At 48.4% G+C, this 19,063-nt stretch overlaps 1 protein-coding gene across 6 annotated transcripts in view; it reads right to left on the bottom strand.

Annotated features, from left to right (window-relative positions):
* The window catches only part of Atg18a (Autophagy-related 18a), a 31,221-nt gene extending 13,007 nt beyond the window's left edge, over positions 1-18,214 (bottom strand). For 2 of the 6 annotated variants that reach the window (XM_077670510.1, XM_077670513.1), the window contains exons 1-9: positions 17,970-18,214; positions 13,871-13,953; positions 11,922-12,145; positions 10,452-10,607; positions 9,164-9,256; positions 9,018-9,088; positions 7,211-7,504; positions 5,335-5,442; positions 3,300-3,418 (exon numbers count right to left, since the gene is read on the bottom strand). In XM_077670510.1, the coding sequence (XP_077526636.1) occupies positions 3,300-3,418; positions 5,335-5,442; positions 7,211-7,504; positions 9,018-9,088; positions 9,164-9,256; positions 10,452-10,607; positions 11,922-12,145; positions 13,871-13,953; positions 17,970-18,106 (1,285 nt within the window). In that variant the 5' untranslated portion in view covers positions 18,107-18,214. Of the gene's footprint in view, positions 1-3,299; positions 3,419-5,334; positions 5,443-7,210; positions 7,505-9,017; positions 9,089-9,163; positions 9,257-10,451; positions 10,608-11,921; positions 12,146-13,870; positions 13,954-16,956; positions 17,093-17,969 lie in introns of those variants that run through there. The other 4 variants (XM_077670511.1, XM_077670514.1, XM_077670512.1 and 1 more) reach the window with 4 other exon arrangements.
* Between the last annotated feature and the right edge of the window lie 849 nt (positions 18,215-19,063).

Raw genomic sequence — 19,063 nt, 5'->3', positions numbered from 1 at the left:
ATCTTGCTCAGTGCTGTGAGTAGCCACCAGGCAAAGATCACATCCTTCATCAAATCAATAAGGACACAGGCCTGTTTTGTAAAGCGAACTTTGTTTTGTTGTAATTTCATGTACTCATGTTCCGGTTCATAGAGGTTGAAATGCAACAAGGAGAAAGGTAAGGGTTAACCTATTTACAGTGGCTTCGAAGCCAAACAAAATGCATTCTCATGTCAAGTATTTTTGCTCGAGCCGCATTGTCGATTTGTTAGAGCCGATTGTTACCCCTACTGTTACAACGAATATCGGATAAAAGAACTAATTTGCTGTCTCGATACTACTTCGCTATAACAAGGTTCAACTGTACTCAATTATCTCAGTGGAACAGCACAATTCAAAAAGCTATTTTAAAATCTTAGCTGTCTTCGCTATGCTAGAGTGACTGCTTACTTAACCTAAAGCTACGGCACCCATGATCCCTGCAATTTCAACGAGTTTATCGACCACCTATGGTGTTGATTAGGGGTGTGCGAATATTCGAAACTTCGAATATTCGATTCGAATTTTTCGGTATTCGATTCGATTCGAACGGCACTTTTATTGTTCGAAATATTCGAACCATCCAAAACTAAAAAAAAAAAAATATTCAGGACGTGTCTCAACAGCAAAGTCGCGAAGCATATACACGGCGAACGATACGTGCTTTCGCAGACTGTATCGGTGTTTATTCGTGGTTACAGTGGAATCTCGATTATACGATTCTGGGTGATACGAATTTCCGAAAAGTTTCGGCGAAATTGCATTGTTTGCAATGTGAAAAATGTCGGCTGTACGAACGGACCTGCGCGGCCCGGCGGGTACGAACGAGCAGGCGAGGCCACCCGACTGCCGATCGAGCAAGTGATGGCTCTCTCTCCCCTGTTTGTCACTCTTTCTCCAGAAATGGCCGGGCTGTTGTTTTCTGCTCGCGAAAACGCGCCGCGCACGCCCCACGCGCGCTGACACCGCCGCGAAACCGGCGAAACCACCCGCACGCTGCGCGCGGCGCGGCCGGCGGCGGCAACATGGCGTCGGCTCCGGCCGTGAAGTGGCGCGGGAACTGGAGCGCCCGCTTGTAACCACTCTTTAAAATAAGGCTCAAGGGAGACACGAAGTTGCTTGTGCGGTAAAGGAGCTGATAATGCATGCGAAAACGGTACTATAAAACATCATCCCCACCGCTAGTGAAAGCGCCCATGAAATATTTGTAGGGGTGCTAAGCCTAACCATCTCCGGCGGAGCCAAGCCGGCTGTCTCGATCGCTTCGCAAGTCGTCAGGCTCCTCCATTCTGCCGCGCGCGTCGTGCGTCATTTTCTGACCGAGGTAGGCGCGGGCGCGAAATCGTCGATGCGGGCGTGAAAATGCAGCGTGCGCAAAGCCGTGGTGAGCGATATCGCGTGCAAAAACGCACCATGCGGTTCACGCTTGACTGTTGCGGCGTGTAGCGAGCTTGGGCCACTTGGGCATCGCGAGTGAGGAGATGAGCGCGAAGCTTTCCGTGCTCCAGAAAGGACTGCTTTGCGACATGGGGGTTAAAAAAAGCAGAAAAAATCAAGAATTTCCTGACGCGAAAGCAAGAAAAGAAATAAACGAAAACTTTTTTCAGCGCTCACTTTTTTGGTCTGTGTTGGTTCATACGAATTTCGGATGATACGAATATTTTTCGCGGTCCCGCAAGATTAGTATCATCGAGATTTTACTGTATCAGCGCGCGGTAATGTGTACGGATGCTGGCCACTAGTGTCTCAAGTGAGTGGCTGTTTTCGGTATCTGGTAGAGTCGTGACGAGCAGGAGCTCACTGCTCCTGGAACAAGTTGAGCAGTTAACCTTTCTTCATGATAACATTTAAGTGAGTGCAGACCTTGACCTGTTGAGTGCAATGGTACTGTGCAATTCCTAATTTTACTTTATGGGATTTGTTGTGCAGTTTTTGTGTTTCTAGATGGTGAAAACTTTAATTTTACAAAAAACAATAAGTATTCGTATTCGAAAAATATTCGAAAAATATTCGATTCGATTCGAACGTTGTTTTCATTATTCGTATTCGCTTCGAAATTAAAAAATTGATATTCGCACACCCCTAGTGTTGATGCTTTCGGCCGATGACAGCTAGCTACAACTTTGCAGTTCTTATCCAGCTTTGAAATAAGATACAAAAAAGAATTTTCGCACAACACCTGTGCTCTTTCCCAGAATGCAGTGAAGCATTCTTCCCCAGTTTAGCCACCAGTCCAAATGGCAACGAGCTTTGTAACGATTTTGCAAGTGGCCTAGACGCTCCACAAGCTTTCGACCTGCCCCTTTTTTCCTATCCACCATCATTTTCGTACTATCGGATGGCTCAAGAAACTAAAATGCCCTCGTAACCCTGCTAAACGTGTGCATCTTTTGCTCCCAAGTCTTCTTTTTCCCTTCTCTCTTTGCCTTCTTTCCACAAGAAAAACGGGAATCATAGTTGTTTACAGGGGGGCAGAAATTCATATAGAGAAAGTAGCAGGCTACAAAACCCACTTGTCAACTTTTAGTCGCCCCAGCCAAAACGGAAGATGATGAGAGATGAGATCCCACTCGTCAAAAGCAAGAGTCTCAACGTGTGAAAGAGAATGAGGAGCCAACCACCCGAGAGGGATGAAGTCACTGGGAACACACAATCAACTGGGTGCACGTACAACCAAAAAGGAACCTCCACCTCCACCAAGCTCACAAACCAAAATGCATCACGAGGCACACAAAAGAGATCACAAAGTACAGGTGGCCAAAGAACAAACTGGCTGGACTGCTTATCAAGCACGTAAAGCGCAGTCAGCACGGTGGAGCGGATAGGCGGTACAAAATTTTACAAAAGCTTGGCTATGATGCCAATTTTTAACAGAAGAGGGATGACATGTCGCATTTAGCATGGGCAAGTGTAATCCCAAAATAAGCAGAATATGAAATTTAAAAAAAAAAAAAAAAACAGAACAAAATCGTAGTCTATGAGGCTCACTACAGCCTCCCAGAAAACTATTGCTGGGGTGCTTTTCTCTCGTTTTGGTCTACTCCTAAATGACGCAAACTGCCTCACAGAACATGGCATCAACTTGTTTGGCTACTACACTACGCAAAACTAGCTACTTTGCTAGTCACGGGCACTCTCACTGCCACTGTTCGCAACAGGCTCTAGATGCACACAACAGAGAGAAACCGTTTATAACAAGCAAATGCGAGAAAAAGCAAAAAGACAGGCGTCCAAGGGCAGCAAGTGGGGCAAGGTCCAGGGCCCGAGCACTCGGTCATTACCCTGCAAGTCCGGCTTGCGGGCAGCGGGGGTTGGCTGGGGTGTGGCCGGCGCTTTGTCGCCGCCCAAATCTCCGCCGGGCTGAAGAGGAGGCGGCACTGCAGGGTCGCGCCCATCCAGCCTGCAGGAGAGAGGAGGCCATACATGCATCGGGGCTCTCGCACTCGATCACTACCGTCACTGCTGCCAACCCTCTTTTCTTGCTTTTTTAACAGCACAGGCTCAGCATCTACGCATTCTCAGCATCTACGTAGACGTCAGCATCTACGCATTATGCATCTACGCATCTCCTCTGCACATCTCCTGCGCATCCTCTGGTGGCAACGTGCCAAAGTAGCACAATGGTAACACACTCGGCTCTTACTCTGGAGACCAGGGTTCAATTCCGGTACGAACTCAATGTGTGTTCTTCATTCTCTTTACAGCGGCAGCCATTTTCTGTGCTAGACAGCTACAACAATGCTGGTTTTTCACATGACAAAAAGAGGCAAAGGGACACCAAAGAAGTTATCGCTCAAACTGATTGACCGATTCTGAGGTTTTAACGCGCCGACACTACACAGGGGATGAGGCACACCATAGTGGAGGTCTCCGGATTAATTTTGACCACCTGGGGATCTTTAACGTGTGCTGAAATGTCGAACACACGGGCGTTTTTTTTCTTTTCGCCTCCATCAGAAAAGTGGCTATCACAGCCTGGAATCAAACCTGCGTCCTTGGGCTCAGCAGCACAACTCCTTAGCCACTAAGCCTATCGCTCAAACTGAACAATTTTGAATAGGCAAGGTAATGAAAGAGTTAAGCGAGGTCCTGGGCACAAAATACGTGCTGCGCACTTTTCTGCCATCTTTGTGCAAGCCATGCATAAACATTTTATCCTTGCAAGCAGCGTGATGGGGGGAGAGAGAGACACGGCCGGCGAAAGACAAACATCACAGCAGCAAAAGCAAGGGCGGCGATCCCATAAGCAGTGAAGTGCCGATTCAAAGCCCCGTGATCTACAGACACGGGCTTTCCAGTCTCACACAGATAAAATGCACCTGGAGAAAAAAAATAACAAAACTAAGAATGCACTGTATTCTCCCTCCCCCCCTTCCTGTGATGTTTGAGGGTAAAACAACCAGCCTGACGGAGTTTATCACCGACCGCTTATCACGACACGCAAAGCACTCCGCAGAGCCTTATCGGTGTTTTCGTTTCCTCTCCACTTTATCACTTTGTGTTGACCCTGCCAGCCGTTTTTGAGTGTGCACCCTCAAAGCTCAAAGGCGCGGTAACCCTTGGTCCCACCGGGTATGCTCACAATGCAGACACCAAATGTAACAAGAGCATACAACGTCAATGTAGCTGATAGGGTTATGGTACAGCCGCGAGCCTATGGCTTTATCGTGTCGATGAATAGCACCAGTATTCTGCTCTGCGACCATCAAATTTAAGCTGCCCGCAACCTTGCCAACGTTTCGAAGCAATCACACAACCACATTTCACTGCTCTGCACACTATTAGCACTTAGAAACCACACACATACAACACCTGTGCTTCATTACACGGAGCCACTCAAAAGAAAATCAGAATCGCAGATTACTGGTCATGAACAACCGGCAATTACGGCAAGAAGCTCTGTTTTATGGAGACACTTGAAGGCTATACAGAGCTTTCATTTCACTGTAAACATTTGTGCAGTGCAGACTGAATTTGTTTTGCTTAGAACTGTTTCAGGGGAGAACAGCTGTCCAAGCAGCCAAGGAAAAAAAACTAAAGGAAGGAAAAAATCAATAGTGCATACTCTTTTTATACCCCACAAGTTATAAAAAAATGCTCCCTGTGGCCAGAATCGAACCTGGGTCCCTGGCATTATGAGCCCGACGTCTATCCAGTTTGGATTTTGGACTTTCACCCACGTTGCATGGGAGAAAGCTTCGAGTTTTAAGCATCTTTCTCTTAAGAAAAGAGCTTTGATTATTTCCGGGCTAGACAAGGAGGCTGTTCCATCAAGAAGTGTTCAGCGAGCTCAAAAGTGGATCGAGAGCAGCCCACCTGTGCTGCTTGTACAAGGTGCAGTCGCCGCCTTCGACAGGATCCAGGTTGTACACGTACAGGTAGCCGTCCTCGGTGGCCACGAGCACCCGGGGGACTTTCTGAACACTGCGGGCGGAACAAAAACAGACTGACCCCAACATTCTGGCAGGCGAGCCTCGTTTGTAGTCTCTTGAATGTGATTGAACGAAGAATGAATGTGAATTCACAGGGCTGACGCAAAGACAGCCATCTGAATTTGCATCATCAGTTGACCTTCTGTTCAATTCGCATCATCAGTTGATAACTTCCCCAGCCTACAGTTTTTCCTACTCTTTTCCAGCCATGCAACAATCCCCACTACACAACACACCATAGGCATGCAAGGAAGAAGCCTTCCCAACATCTATAAACATGTACGTTCGCACATCCTACCATGCCCGCCCTGCCATTCTTAGGACTTCCCAGATTCTTGCCGACAGAGTGGAGTACTCGCTCACAAGCACTGAAGCAGAAAGTAAGAACAATGCGGCTTCTGGCCGATGTACTCCTACAAGAACAGATGGCACATCGAGGAAGACGTAAGAAGTCTGAGGCTTCACTTGGCCCTCAAAGCGACCTCCATTTTTTTTTTCTCTCCCACATCTTGTCCCTCCCATGTCCTCTGCAAGGCCAAAGTACTACCCAGTTTCAGCAGGACGTTCAGGATAAGCTACCACTCGACTGAAGCTTGTCAGTTCACGGGTTGAGTCAAATCATTTTGTCAGCTGTTTTACCAAGCGCAGTCCAATCCTCTTGTTTTTGCAAAACCTAAACTATGCTGTACATCCCAAAGTGGCATCAATCCCAAAACCAAGATACAGTCAAGTCTCGATATAACGAAGCATGCGGAACAGCAGAAAATCACTCGTTATTTTGAAATATTTTTGTAACGAAAAACCTGCAGTTATAAGCCAGTGTTCACACCTAGTAGTGAAAATGATGCACGTAAGCAGTAGACGTGTGTGCGGACAGGCGCACACTCAAATAAAAATGTTCCACTCACTTCAAAGCTGCTTTATATTTAAGAAATCAGTTATTTTCTTCTGACGCATGCAGCACGCACAACCGATTAGGAAAGCCTCAACATATTGCACCTTGCACAATACCTATCGGCTACGTCATCGCACAGACAGACTCACAGAGAGAGAGAGAGAGAACTTTTATTGCCCCACGGGCTCATTCACTGAAAGTCTGGAATTTGTTCCTGTGCACTAAAACATCAATGGTCAACACGATCTCCTCTTCTTCTGTGTTCGGTGAACCCACAGTCTTCCTTCTCGTCGTCACTGTCACTAAAGACAATGACTACTCGCGCTACTTCTTTGCTCTGTCACTAGCTGCAGTCATCTTTGGATCTCACACGAACTTCGCGATAAGCGTGAAGAACGACCGACCGGCCATTGACACCCAACAGAACGAGAGAGAAAAGAGACAAATGTGGCTAGGCCAGTTAGGCCTCTTACATAAACTGCAGCTTTGTCGTGGCGCTAGCTGTTGGCACTCCACATGGTGATGATGATAGCTACTGCATCGCGGCAATACACAGAGAAACGGCGTTTTCAGTTTTACGCGAGTTTGCGGCGCTGTTCCTTTTGGCCGAATTTATAATACTGATGTTCCTCGATTATAATGGGGGAAATAAATTACGAGTTTTTTTTAAATATGCGCTATATTGAACTTTGTAGTTCTGAAATGTTTTTACATTGGAAATATAGGCAATCTGGCGGGGATTCTTAAAATATTCGCAAATTTGAAAAATTCGTTAATGTGGGGTTCGTAGTAACGAGATTTGGCTGCAGTTCACGCTGCAAGACAGGAAAACATGAACAGACGTAGTGTCAAACAACGGACTCACGTGCTGAGGCAGCAGACGGTGCGGACACCGGAGAAGGGCAGGTGCACGGAGGCGAAGGAACGCCCCTGGCTGAAGACGTCGGTGACCTGGGTGGGCAGGTAGGCGGCGCTCTGCATGAGGGCCTTGCCCAGGTAGCCCATCCAGGTGCCGGGCTCCTCGGCCGCCGCCTTGCCGCCGCTCGCCTCGCTGCCCCTCGGGTCCTCCAGCTTGAAGATGTGCACCGTCTCCGTGTTGCTCGACGCACACAGGAACAGCGAGTCCGCGCTGAACGCCAGCGACCAGATGCTCGCACACCTGTCGACACGGTAAGAGGTGCATTTATACTCTTACGTCGAACGCGGGCGCCCTCTACACTCCCAACGTCATGACCGCCACCGCATTCGGCAGAGCCTGGCACGCTTTGACAGTGCGGGTGACAGGATAGGACATGTCTCTTGCTTGGCACAGACCCAGAATGCCAACCCAATATCCCAAAATGCACCTTGCCAGCCTGTCCAGACTGGGAGTACGTGCACCCACCTGCTCCGTTTCGTAAATTTCATGAAAGTCGACACGCTAATCACAGAACCTTCTGTGCATGTGCCAGCCGAAGCTTCGCTGTGCTAGCCGGATTGCAAACAGGTTGGAATTTTTCACTGGGGCAGGTTAGCTGATGTGCCATCACCAACCACACTGCCGCTGGCCAGTGCACCAGAAACGGAGTATAAATGCTTAAGAGACACTTGCCGGCTCCGCATCCACACCTAAACGCCACTACTGGCTTCCAACACTCATTCTCTTTACCCAAAACGGATTGTTTTCCTGATAAAAAAGAGATTTCCCAGTAATGCAGTGCCAGTAGCAGACTCCAGCAACAGTTTGCTGGAAGGTTTTATTCACTGTTTTACTCGCAATTTAATATCGAGCTCAAAACCATGCCTCGGGTGTTAGGAATTTGTGCCTAGAGACCTAGGGAACAAAGTCCCTAAAGCATTGCACGTTAGCACCTAGGTGAAACTTCACCTCTGGATCTGTTGAGTGCTGCTCGTCAGAGAGGTACTGTCCATATAAAGAAAGCTTGAATACATGATGAGAGTCAATACGCAAAAAGATACCACTGGGAATAGCCAGCAGGGTAGCTAATGAAAACACCTGTGAAATTCTGCTTGAACTGCTACCCTTCACAACGCAAGCATAGATACTTTGGATAGCTTTAGTCTGAAAATCACCAGCACTGGAGCATCTTCACTCTTGGAGCATTTGGCCAGAGTACTCTATCAAAGGGATGCACTCACTTATTAGCGCCTTCCACAAGCACCTTTTCTTTTTTTTTTGTCATAGGGCATTGCAACCAAAACTGGCGGCAATGTTTGCCTCACTTCAAAAGCGAAGCTTCGAAGTCCATAGTTGAGCCAACAGCAAAAGCGCACAGTCAGTTGCAAAGTTGCCGAGCCTAGGTGCCACCTCTGACAGCTCTAGGGACAATTCTGAATTAAATTTCCAAACCGCGGATAAAACTACAGCACAAAAAGTAACAGCAAATGGCGCCTGGGATTAGATGATGCTTGCATCTCGAACTAATTCACTTGCAAAGCAATCGAGCCAAAACTGGGAATGATGAGCCAGTACATCTTGAGAGAGAAATTTTCCAGATACGCAAACTCTCAGTATTTGAACAGGCAAACTTGCACTTCACTAAACCCGTCGTAAAACAGGGCCCATACCCAGCAGTGCGCAGCAAAATTAACTGATCACCCCAAGGGTGGACTCAAAAAAACTCTCTTCTCCTTAGATTGCGTCGAGCAAAGCTGGTTTGTCGCCAACTCACCGCTTCATGCCTCGTCGGAACTCGTAGAGCTTCTGTCCGTCAGCAACGCAGAAAACTCTTATCACGGTGCCCTGGAAAAAAAGGCCAGAGAACAAAATTTTCAAAACCCTCATCACTGAAAGGTCACTGGGGAGTCTTGAACAGACCTTTTCCGAAGCAGTTGCGATGAGGGTTCCCGCCGCGTTGAACGCGAGGGCAGCCAACGGGCTGTCGTGAGCCGGGATCATCACCTTGGCTTGCTGAAAAAGAAAGGGAATGCTCCGTTTAGCACTGGGTTTACAAAAGCCTGTCAAAGAGAAGAATGATTCCTTTTGTAAGTTCTTTGCAAAGTGGCAGCCTGAATAGACTGAACGCCTAGGAAGCATATAAATTCACTGGCACTTTCTTCTGTCTGTCGCCGTGCCTACATCCAGTGCCTGGCTCGATACGTAGAAAATGGAATAAATGGGCATGTCATGCCACTGAATGCAATAAGAAACCTGAGATTATTATCTGCTGAAAGTCTTGTGCAAGTGACAATCTAAACGAGGTCAACTTTTCAACTCCAATAAATATGAGTGTCTCTCTCTCCCTCCCTCACCCCCCTTGAACAAGCATGTTCCAAGTTTGAACAGTATTGATTGATTGTAGGGTTTAACGTGCTGACGCAACGCAGGCGATGAGGCGCGCCGTAGTGAAGGGCTCCGGATTAATTTTGACAACCTGGGGATCTTTAACGTGCGTTGAAATCTCGTACACGCGGGCGTTTTTGCTTTTCGCCTCCATCAGAAAAGCGGCTGCCGCGGCCGGGAATCGAACCCGCCTCCTCGTGCTCGGCAGCACAACGCCTTAGCCACTGAGCCACCGCGGTGTGTGTTTGAACAGTATTACGGGAAGAGCTGCAAATACTACAACTAATTACAGCAGTTCAGTGTCAGTCTGCTTGATCAAGGTTGTTTTCCCAAGAAGTGGGAGGGGAAGTGGCGAGGAGGCAAGGAGCCGAAGAGCAGGTGTGGGGAGTGCACGTCGCAGCGCGGATGTTGGGGTGGGGAGGCACCCGTCAGGGACTTACTGCGTCTAGTGATGACATAAGCTCTAACGTGCCGGTGTTCTCCAAGTTGAGAGAGACTGCGTGCGCTGGGTGGAATCAATGTCCGACCCACCAATAAAATGGGCAGACCTAAGAAAAGCCAAGTTGAAGCTAGTGAAGGCCACCATCTCTGCTGTTTTCTCAGTCTTCGCGTCTCAATCGCGAAGGTGGCTGAATATTTTCCCCTTAATTTGAACTATAATGTCTTCCACCTAAGTCTGTTCTCTAATCCACAGTGCTGTTTTCTTGAAGCGTTACCCCCAGCATTCCGCTTCTCGTACAACAAGCTTCATAGACTACTATGCACTGTGAGAGGGAGGGAAGGAGGGAATCGATGAAGAGGAATCCGGTATCAGGGAACACACCAGGTTGAGCGCGTCGAAGATCTGCACCTCGCCGATCTTGTCCGAGCCGGGGTAGGCGAGGTAGCAGTTGTCGCTCGAGGGCGACAGGGCGCATAGGCCCTTGGGGTTGGGCGGGGTCTCCCGGATCGTGTGCAGGACCTGCATCAGGGTGCTGTCCTGTCAGATTAAGAGAACCGGTTGCCCCGTTTCCATCAATCGCTCTGCGCTTCCGCCGGCGAGGGACGTTAGCGGTTATTCGATACGGGTTAGTTGCCAGGCGAGAGGGGAGGAGGCGTCTAGGAGTGAAGAGCTCCGTGGCAGCGCACAGCAAGCTTGAAATGTTGCGCCAGCCAGACTGGTGGTGTTGGTTCATACAGGGGGTGCGACAACCGGCCAGCTTGCTGCAAAGGGCAACTGCTCTTCATGCGTTCAGCAGCATCTTTGAGCTTGTTCTTGTTACAATCCACACGCACAATTTTAAGTAGTCCCGAAAGCGAGAGCGAGGAACATGCGAAACCGCAAGCAACGTGCTTTTGCCTCGCTTTAAGCAAACCTGCGCGGCCAAAGACAAGACAGCCTAGGAGCTACTCAGCCCTGCGTTGTTGAGTTTTTTGAAGCTTGTTAGTCTGCGCTGTACTTACTGCTCAGCAACAGTTTATCAGCAACGTATTCAAGCCATTTTAAGTTTTTCGCAGCCTCGTAAGCCTACTCCTGTTAGCAGGAACAAGCCCTCACCATTAGGTATCTGGTTATGGACTATGGTTAAGGACACTCAAGAAGTGAGGACCAAAAACAAAATTCTCAGGATATCGTTGGCACGGATCATAATAAACACTGCAGGTAACAAAGCACTTGGGTACTGTTTGATGCTACACTGTGAAGATGACTATGCAAGCCTTTAAACCTGCACACTGCATAATCCTTATGCAAAAGGCCTACAAAGGCTAGTAGTTCATAGTTACCAGGATATATACGTCTCTTAGCTCGGTACGGTGTAAAGAATGCCACTGAGGTAGCTATACACAACACCAGCATTAACACCTATTTCATACAATGCAACCCCTAAAAATTTCCACAAATTAAGTTTAAAATTCTGCAACACAATTTTCACAAGTGAGGCTAAGGAAAGAATGAACAATTCTTCCCTCAATGCATTTTCTGCTCTCGTGTCCCCAAAAATTACAAAAAATTGAAGCGCTAGGACAACAGGGACCAGCGTGTCGACACACACAAGGTGCTAACAAGTCGACTTGCTTATCCCCGTTGTCCTAGCGCTTCAATTCTTTGTCATGTTCTACCAACAGGACTAAACCAGTACCCTCTAAATTATTTGCAAATTACCCTTTCTTTCTTACAGTCAACAATGATCTTCACAAAAGCATACTGGTACTGCTAATCCCTTTACCCTGGAGCCCGGCATTCACACAAGCGACAGCCGTCTACGAGTGATGCGGAGGAGGAGAGGAAGAGGAAAAGGAGGAGGAGACGTGCCTTCATGTCACGGATGTTGTGGATGTAGAGGGACTCCTCAAGGCAGACGACGAGGCGTGCGCGGTTGAGCCGCACAGCCAGGATGCTGTTGGAGTAGGAGTAGTTGCAGATCTCCGAGGCCTTCTTGAAGTGGCACACCTTGAGCTTGCGTGCCGACGACGCCCCCACAATGGACACCAGGCTGGACAGGAACAGCCGCTCCACCAGGCAGATGCTCTCGCCCTCTGCGTGGAGGCGGATCAAGAGGCGAGAAATGGAAACTCCTCCCTCACTCGGCAACAGCAGATGAGGTAACAGCGTGCACGGTAATGTGCGTGCCATTGCTGCGTGCAAATCTTCAGGCGTTTAACTAGTGGATGATGATATATTTGGACGGAAGCACCATGCAGTGCACAGCTCATCACATCTACCGTGTTCATTAAGTATGAGCTACACCACAACCAAACTGAATAAATGAACGATTGTATAAGCTCCACGTTTCACTTCGAGGCGGATCGGAGCTTTTGAAGCCGTAAATATAATGGCTTCTCAACTTGCTGCAGACACCAAACTGGAAAAAGAGAGAGACAGAGAGAGAGAGAGAGAGAATGCGCAGCTTTTTCATTTTTTAAAGCAACCTAGCCCTGCATTGGTGAAAGCTGTATGCAGGGTTTTCTTAAAGGGCCCATGCAGACAAAAGATGTTTTATTCGAAAGATTTCGTGTTTTATAGTGGCCCCAGCGCTTGTCCGGAAGCAAACAATGCTTTGTTCACTGAGAAATTATTCAATTTAAGTTAAAATCTTGATTCTCCTGCAAAATTGTTTGTTTTCGTGACGTCTGCAATGACATCACAAGAACCGCTCTCCAACCGATTGCGGAGCCTCATTTGCCGTTAGTCAACCTAGATGGTGCCACCATACTGCAAAGGGCCGTTTTCTGCCTTTGCTTTCTTTTTGACCATAATTGCACCTGGCTTGCTTTTTGTTTTTTTTTAAGGTAGAAAATAATTGTTTTGTGAAACATGGTGTTTGCTCCACAAATCTGGTCACGTAAGACACTTACGCCAATCGGCCAGTGCCGTCTGAGACACCCCAAAGTGCCGCAGTGCTGTGCAGCTAAAACAAGCATAGCGCACGCAGTACCCACAGCAGTACACATCGGTACTTGTGTGTTTACGTGCACTATCTTCCACTGTTTACCCCACCATTCTTACCGCTATAAAAAGAATGTGCCCTTAATTTAAGCGCCAATAGCTCGCTCGGCAAGCTTGTAAGCTCTGTCTAATTTTCGTTTGCTTTTGGTGGCCTCCGCCAATCGCAGAGCTGTCGCATAAGACATCATAGGTTCTGTTGCGGGAAATGAGAGTGGGTCGCATGGCCATTCCCTTTTTTCCTAATTATGTAGCTTATTTGAGCGAAGTTTGCGTTAAAAGTGGTGTCAGCTTGATTCAAACGAGGCAATCTTTCGAATGAACCAAACTTGCGTTTTGTCTACCTGGCCCCTTTAAGGACTTCCTGTTGAATGTGGAATACAGCAATACTCGATCCAACACCCCGCTATATGACTGGTGGGAAGCAGAGCAGGGTTTACGATCACTCCCTATATGAGTGCAAGATGGGAAAAAGACGCAGGGTCACAACCCTGCTACTTCGAAAGGATGAAGATACCATGCAGATGTACACCTTAGATCACTGGAGCCAGGCAAAGTGTTCCAGCAGAAGCAAAAGTAACCTTTACACGAGTGCGTGCTTTATGTTGTCCAGAAAGCTTGGGATCACAATGCACAGGCATTTGACCTGAGGACAGTAGCAAATAATGCTGCTGGCCTCAAAACGCTCACTTCAGGCATTATGAAGGTTTTGAACATAAATTGAATCCACATAAACAACAGGCAAGGGGTAATAAAATTCCAAGCCTTTTCATTTGCCCTTGCCAAGTGAACAACAACTGGATATGCACACGACTTACCATTTTCGTATATTTGCTCGAGTTTGTCGACGTTTGTGAGGGAGAAGAACTTGTACCCAGTTTGCGTCCCGACAGACAGCGACCTTCAAAACAAAAGGGGAAGGGGTCGGTCAACTTTCCCATGAGCCATTAACAGCCACCTAAACGACACTTGAAAGAGAGCAGATGTCGTTTTAGTTTTTTTTTATTCCCCTTGTAAGCTTGCCAAACAGAACACACCAGACAAACTTTAGCTCAACCAATTTCAGCACTCACAGTCAGTCCTGTTGTCCTGGGACTGTATGCATGCTCATACAGTATAAGTACAGATTGTTTCAATAAGGGCCTGCCACTTATGTGTCTACGGTCATACTGAACTAGCCAGGAATTGAGATGCATTGCCACCAGCACTCACAAATGCCACAGGTACTCCATCACTGCTTGAAGTCTTTATAATGTACAGATGCATTGCAAAAGTAGAACGCCTCAACCACCTTAACCTTCGAGGTGCAGTAATGGAAATGGCAGTGAAATTGGCCTGTCCGACTCGCTCCTGTACATCCGAACATTGTAACAAACAGCCACAAGGCTTACAATGAAATGAGCCTCGGTCTTCCCAACCCACTTTGTACGCGACTGTGCACATTGAAGTTGAGGCGACCACAATCTTGGCACTTTCAATCGCCCCAGAGTTTGATCACAAAACCTGCCTTTGATAGAGAGGAATCCCAATAAAGAGAGTAGCCAAAGTGGCCACCAGGGCTACTCCCTTGCTGTGCTCTTTGGATGGCACGCCACTTACTGACAGTGGCAGCCTTCTCCCCTGCAACAGGCCACAGAGTGTTCCTACAAGCAGTACCGACAATCTGCAAGTCTCCAGCGAAGGACAGTTTTTATTTGCACTGATTACTCCCATTACTCCCAGAAGGGAGTAATTACTCCCAAGCACATACTCCCAGAAGTGTGCTGCAAATAGCAGCGCGCTAATGATTGCACCAGTCCCTTTTTTTCCTTTTTAACAGGATTTTACCAAAAGAGCAGCCAAAATTAAAAACTGCCATCTACCCGAGATTTGTGCCTAACTGAGCCAGCATCCACTGCAGCAAAGGTAGGAGGAAGCTTTGCAGCACAAATGTATCGTTTGAAGCAATCCATAATTGAGTGCTCCCACAAATTGAGTGCCCCCTCTTAACGACACCATTCTTTTACACAAAACACACTTGGGCCCCTCTCCCAGCACATTGGTGGTGCACGGTACATGGCAGACATACTAAGTTGAGAATGGCAATATCTCATGCAGTGTACCACTCCACTGGACAGCCCTGGATGTCAGCGCGCGTGTGCGTTTTGAAAGGAGATTGCGCTTGATATGCAACATGGCCTGCTTTTCCTCACCTAGTTTGTTATCGTTGCTGCAGTAATTTACAAGCAGGTTAAGCCTGAAAAATCACGGAAACGACTCGCGCCATGTCCAAAATACTCGCAGTAAGGCTGCATGGAGTAACAGCCGGCTGCGGCTGTTACTCCATGCGGACTAACTCGTGGAGTTAGTCCCAGCGTGAAGTTAGCTGTTACTCATGGAGTAACAGCCGGCATGGCTGTTACTCCACGAGGAACAGTGGCAACTTCCATTGTTGTTCTTAAGTTGTACACGAGTATAGTTCTCTAGTGGATGGCAATGGATTATATCATGGTATGTGGTACACGACAGCTTGTCCTCCAAGTGGATGGAACTGGACTGGGTTAGATTAATTTATAAACATGTTGCTGGGCTTTATCCAAACAGGTGCAACGAACTAAACACCATCATTAGCAAAAACATGCACTTAGTGAAAAAGTAAAAAGGAAAGGACAAGAAAAGTGCAAGACTGTGCTCGTCCCTTTTTTTGTCGCAAAGCCCATGTTTTCTTCAAAGGTGCGCCAACTCGCCCAAGAAGTTCCAAGCACGATTGCTTTTAGCCGGCGACCTAGCATACTTGTGAGTGAATCAACATACTGAAACCTGGTAGGATTATAGTGATATCCTAGCGTACAAATATGGGGCTTGTAAACTTTATTTCACAGCAGTTTTGTCAAACCTGGCATAGTTGCTTGAACTGCTTTGGGAAGCGTCATGTATTGCCGTTGCCAATTACCTATGATACTAACAAAGATAAACGTCTCCACGTTTATGGAGTTCTCCCAGCATTTAAAAGCCCTGAATGCAAGGGGATGAGTTCATAATCTGCTTGGATGGAATTGCATTGTGGTAGCAGGGGGTGTGAAATCACTGCAAAACTGCAGTAAGCCACAAGTGCTATCATGATTAGACTGTGTTGCATACGTCTTGCATATCCCACACAACTGCTGACGGCAACCTGCACAACCTTTATTTTATTCGACAGAGTGCCCTTTACGTCCGTTAGCTGCCAGTTTTTTCTGTAATTCATGATGGGTGATTTCTATCATTCTGTTCGTGACGCAAGGTCTTTCTTTCCATGGCTGTTCCAGACAAATTTATTTTACTGGTGCTTTGCAAGGCGCCATGTTTAAGACCCACAAGTGAATGCCCCAAACACAGAGCCCCTGGTGTTCTCTGAGTTGCATCGAAATCTAGTGCACAAGCATGCTGGTATTTCAGCTGCATCAGCCTCTGTGGCCACAGACCACTTATCTGCGTATTCCAGCAAGTTTGTAGCCACGTTTTCATGTTGCCAGGTGTACACCGATTACATTTTTGTTAATAACACCACACTTGCAATGGTCTAATTAACCTAGCCCTCAAACCAGCCGAGATCCTTAAACTTAACCCAGCGATCCGCCAAGCATACAAGACAGCCCTGGGTGTCAGGCTCAGTACCTCAGGCATTAGTATTTTGGTTTATGGGACTATTTGTTCTCTTCTTTAGCGAGACAGGATAAAAACGGACTTTTTTGTAGCCTCGACATGTCATCGGTTTGTAATTTTTATTGCCGATGGCGGTTCACGTATCAAAATATCCCCGAACGTACTGGTCAAATGGCACTGTTAGACCCGTATTTGACAAACCACCGAACCGTCCACGCTGCGGACACGTCAGAGCGAACTTCGCTTTTGAAAAACCATCCAGCTCGTCCGCTGCTCTCACCCTCTCAAGGTCTCGGAGGGACATTTCAACAGTGTACGACCCGCTTGCGATGCTGCGCTGTGCTCCCTTCCACAGGATACGCCTTCGAAGGACAAACCAACTAGCTGGGGCCGCCAACCACGAACGACGGTACGCAGTTTTACGAAACTGGCGCTTCAAGTCACGCGATACCGCGACTGCTGTTACAGGTTCTGGGGGCACGCGCAGTCCACGCAGACCACAACAAACCCGCGCCCCGCTGGCTGCAAGGGCAAGAGAGAGGGAGGCGATAACAGCTGACCGTTCGCTGACGCATCGGAACGGGAAACAACGCTCGACGACAGGGGCAGAAGAGAACGAAAAAAAGGGACAAGCGGCCGTCTTACATCATCCGCAAATCGTCGTCGGGGCGCTGACATGACAGATTAACAACTCGCCCCGGACACCACTGTTCATTCAAGGCTAACGCAATTTTTGCCCGCTAGCAAGTCGGGACCTTGAGGGGGCAGGTGCGCGCAAGACGATCGCGGCTTGGCGAGGGAAATCGGAGAAAATCACCGCAGGCGTTGGCCTACTTACCTTGGCCAGAGCCTGGGGCAGGGATTGCCCTTCGCTTACAGATCAGCTGCGCGCAGCGAGGGTAGGCTAACGGGCGGGCAGCCAGCGGCAGTGCGCGGCCGTGGTTAAACGCGCGGGTCCGGAACGGATGATCGGAAGTTACGAGAGGCGGTTGCGCTGTGATAACGCCGTGCAAATCGATCCTGGTAACAGGGAGGAAGTTTTCTACCCGCCAGGCGTTCAACAGGGCGGGTGTTTTGACGACAAGCCCCCTTCGTCGGGGTCGTGCGAGCCGAGGGACACCAAATAGGGAGACAGCGCGTCGGAGAAAACGGATTCCGAACCTCCTAGCGCTTCGCGTGAAACACTAACGGGTACATAGAGCCCGGGAAAGGCCCCACAGACACCCAGCGTGCGTGGTTGCACAAGCGATCACAGGCGCGTTGAAGGAGAAAAGAAAGGGCTTCAAAACTTACGTGCCATCCTGGTTGAAATTCACGTAAACGACGTAAGGGGGGTGGTCACCCCCTTCTGCCGCTAGATTCATGAGTCCGCCGACGCCGTGCTTGACTCCTTTGCTGAGATGGTTGAGGCTGGAAGCTAAATTTTGCATGGGCGTGCAATCATTGTCGCCACAACAAAGGTGCGCGCTGGGCAGCAGCACCACCGTCAGCTGAGAGTTGTATGGACGGCCAATGGCTACGCCACAGAATGCCAGCCCGCTACGCGGACGCCCATTGGCCCCCGCGGCGGTGACGTCCGCTCGGCGCATAAATGCATAGAGAAACGTAAACGTCACTTTTGCCGACTGCAGCGATGTTAGCGTGGAAAAAAAGAACGAAAATTTTTTGCTTCGTTCTGTCGGGCACAGATGGCAGCACACAAGACAAAAAAACTGGAAAACTTATGCGGCGGGAATTTAAATGATCTACCCGATGTTTAGCGCGTTACCGCATCGCGGCAACCCGCTGCCTGCAGTCCTAAGCTTTCCCAGAATCCACCGAAGTGACAAACGTTTTCGAACGGTTTGCGTTTCAGAAGACGCACAGACCAATGCTTCGTGCCCTGGGATTATTTTTTTCTTTGTTTTGTAGAACTGTACCTTCCCATGCTGTGCTCAAAATCGTCTCTTCTGTGGTCGTTGACCCACGAGCTTTTCCCATGCTCCGACCTGTTAACCGATTACTGTGAACCCGTTTCCGGGTCCTTTGAGCGCACTGTCGCCGAGCTGCGCCTTGTTGTTTCGTTCCTTTCCGACGGGATAGCATTGCCGCCTGGTTAATTCGGCACGCTTTGCTTCCCTACGAACTCGGTGGAGAGCGGTGCGCGGCGTCTTGGACAATGCATCCACAGAAGGATGAATGAATGAATTTATTGTTACCATGGAAAGGAAAGGCCGCCAGCAAGCGACGATTACAGTTTGTCTCACCTGAGGGTACACACCGGAACGTCTGCTGGTGTGGGGGGTGTTGGAATTGGGGAACGCAGTTGTACAGGAAAGGGAGGAGAGAGGGAAGGGGAGGATACATGTGTATACATATATACAGGTCCGAGGAGCTCAGTGGACCTT

Source organism: Haemaphysalis longicornis, unplaced genomic scaffold (genome assembly GCF_048455015.1).
Source record: "Haemaphysalis longicornis isolate Haplotype H1 unplaced genomic scaffold, Haemaphysalis longicornis Haplotype H1 scaffold_5, whole genome shotgun sequence".
NCBI classification, from domain to species: domain Eukaryota; kingdom Metazoa; phylum Arthropoda; class Arachnida; order Ixodida; family Ixodidae; genus Haemaphysalis; species Haemaphysalis longicornis.
The sequence above is the reverse complement of the archived record's forward strand: the minus strand, read 5'-3'. Positions and strand labels throughout refer to the sequence as shown.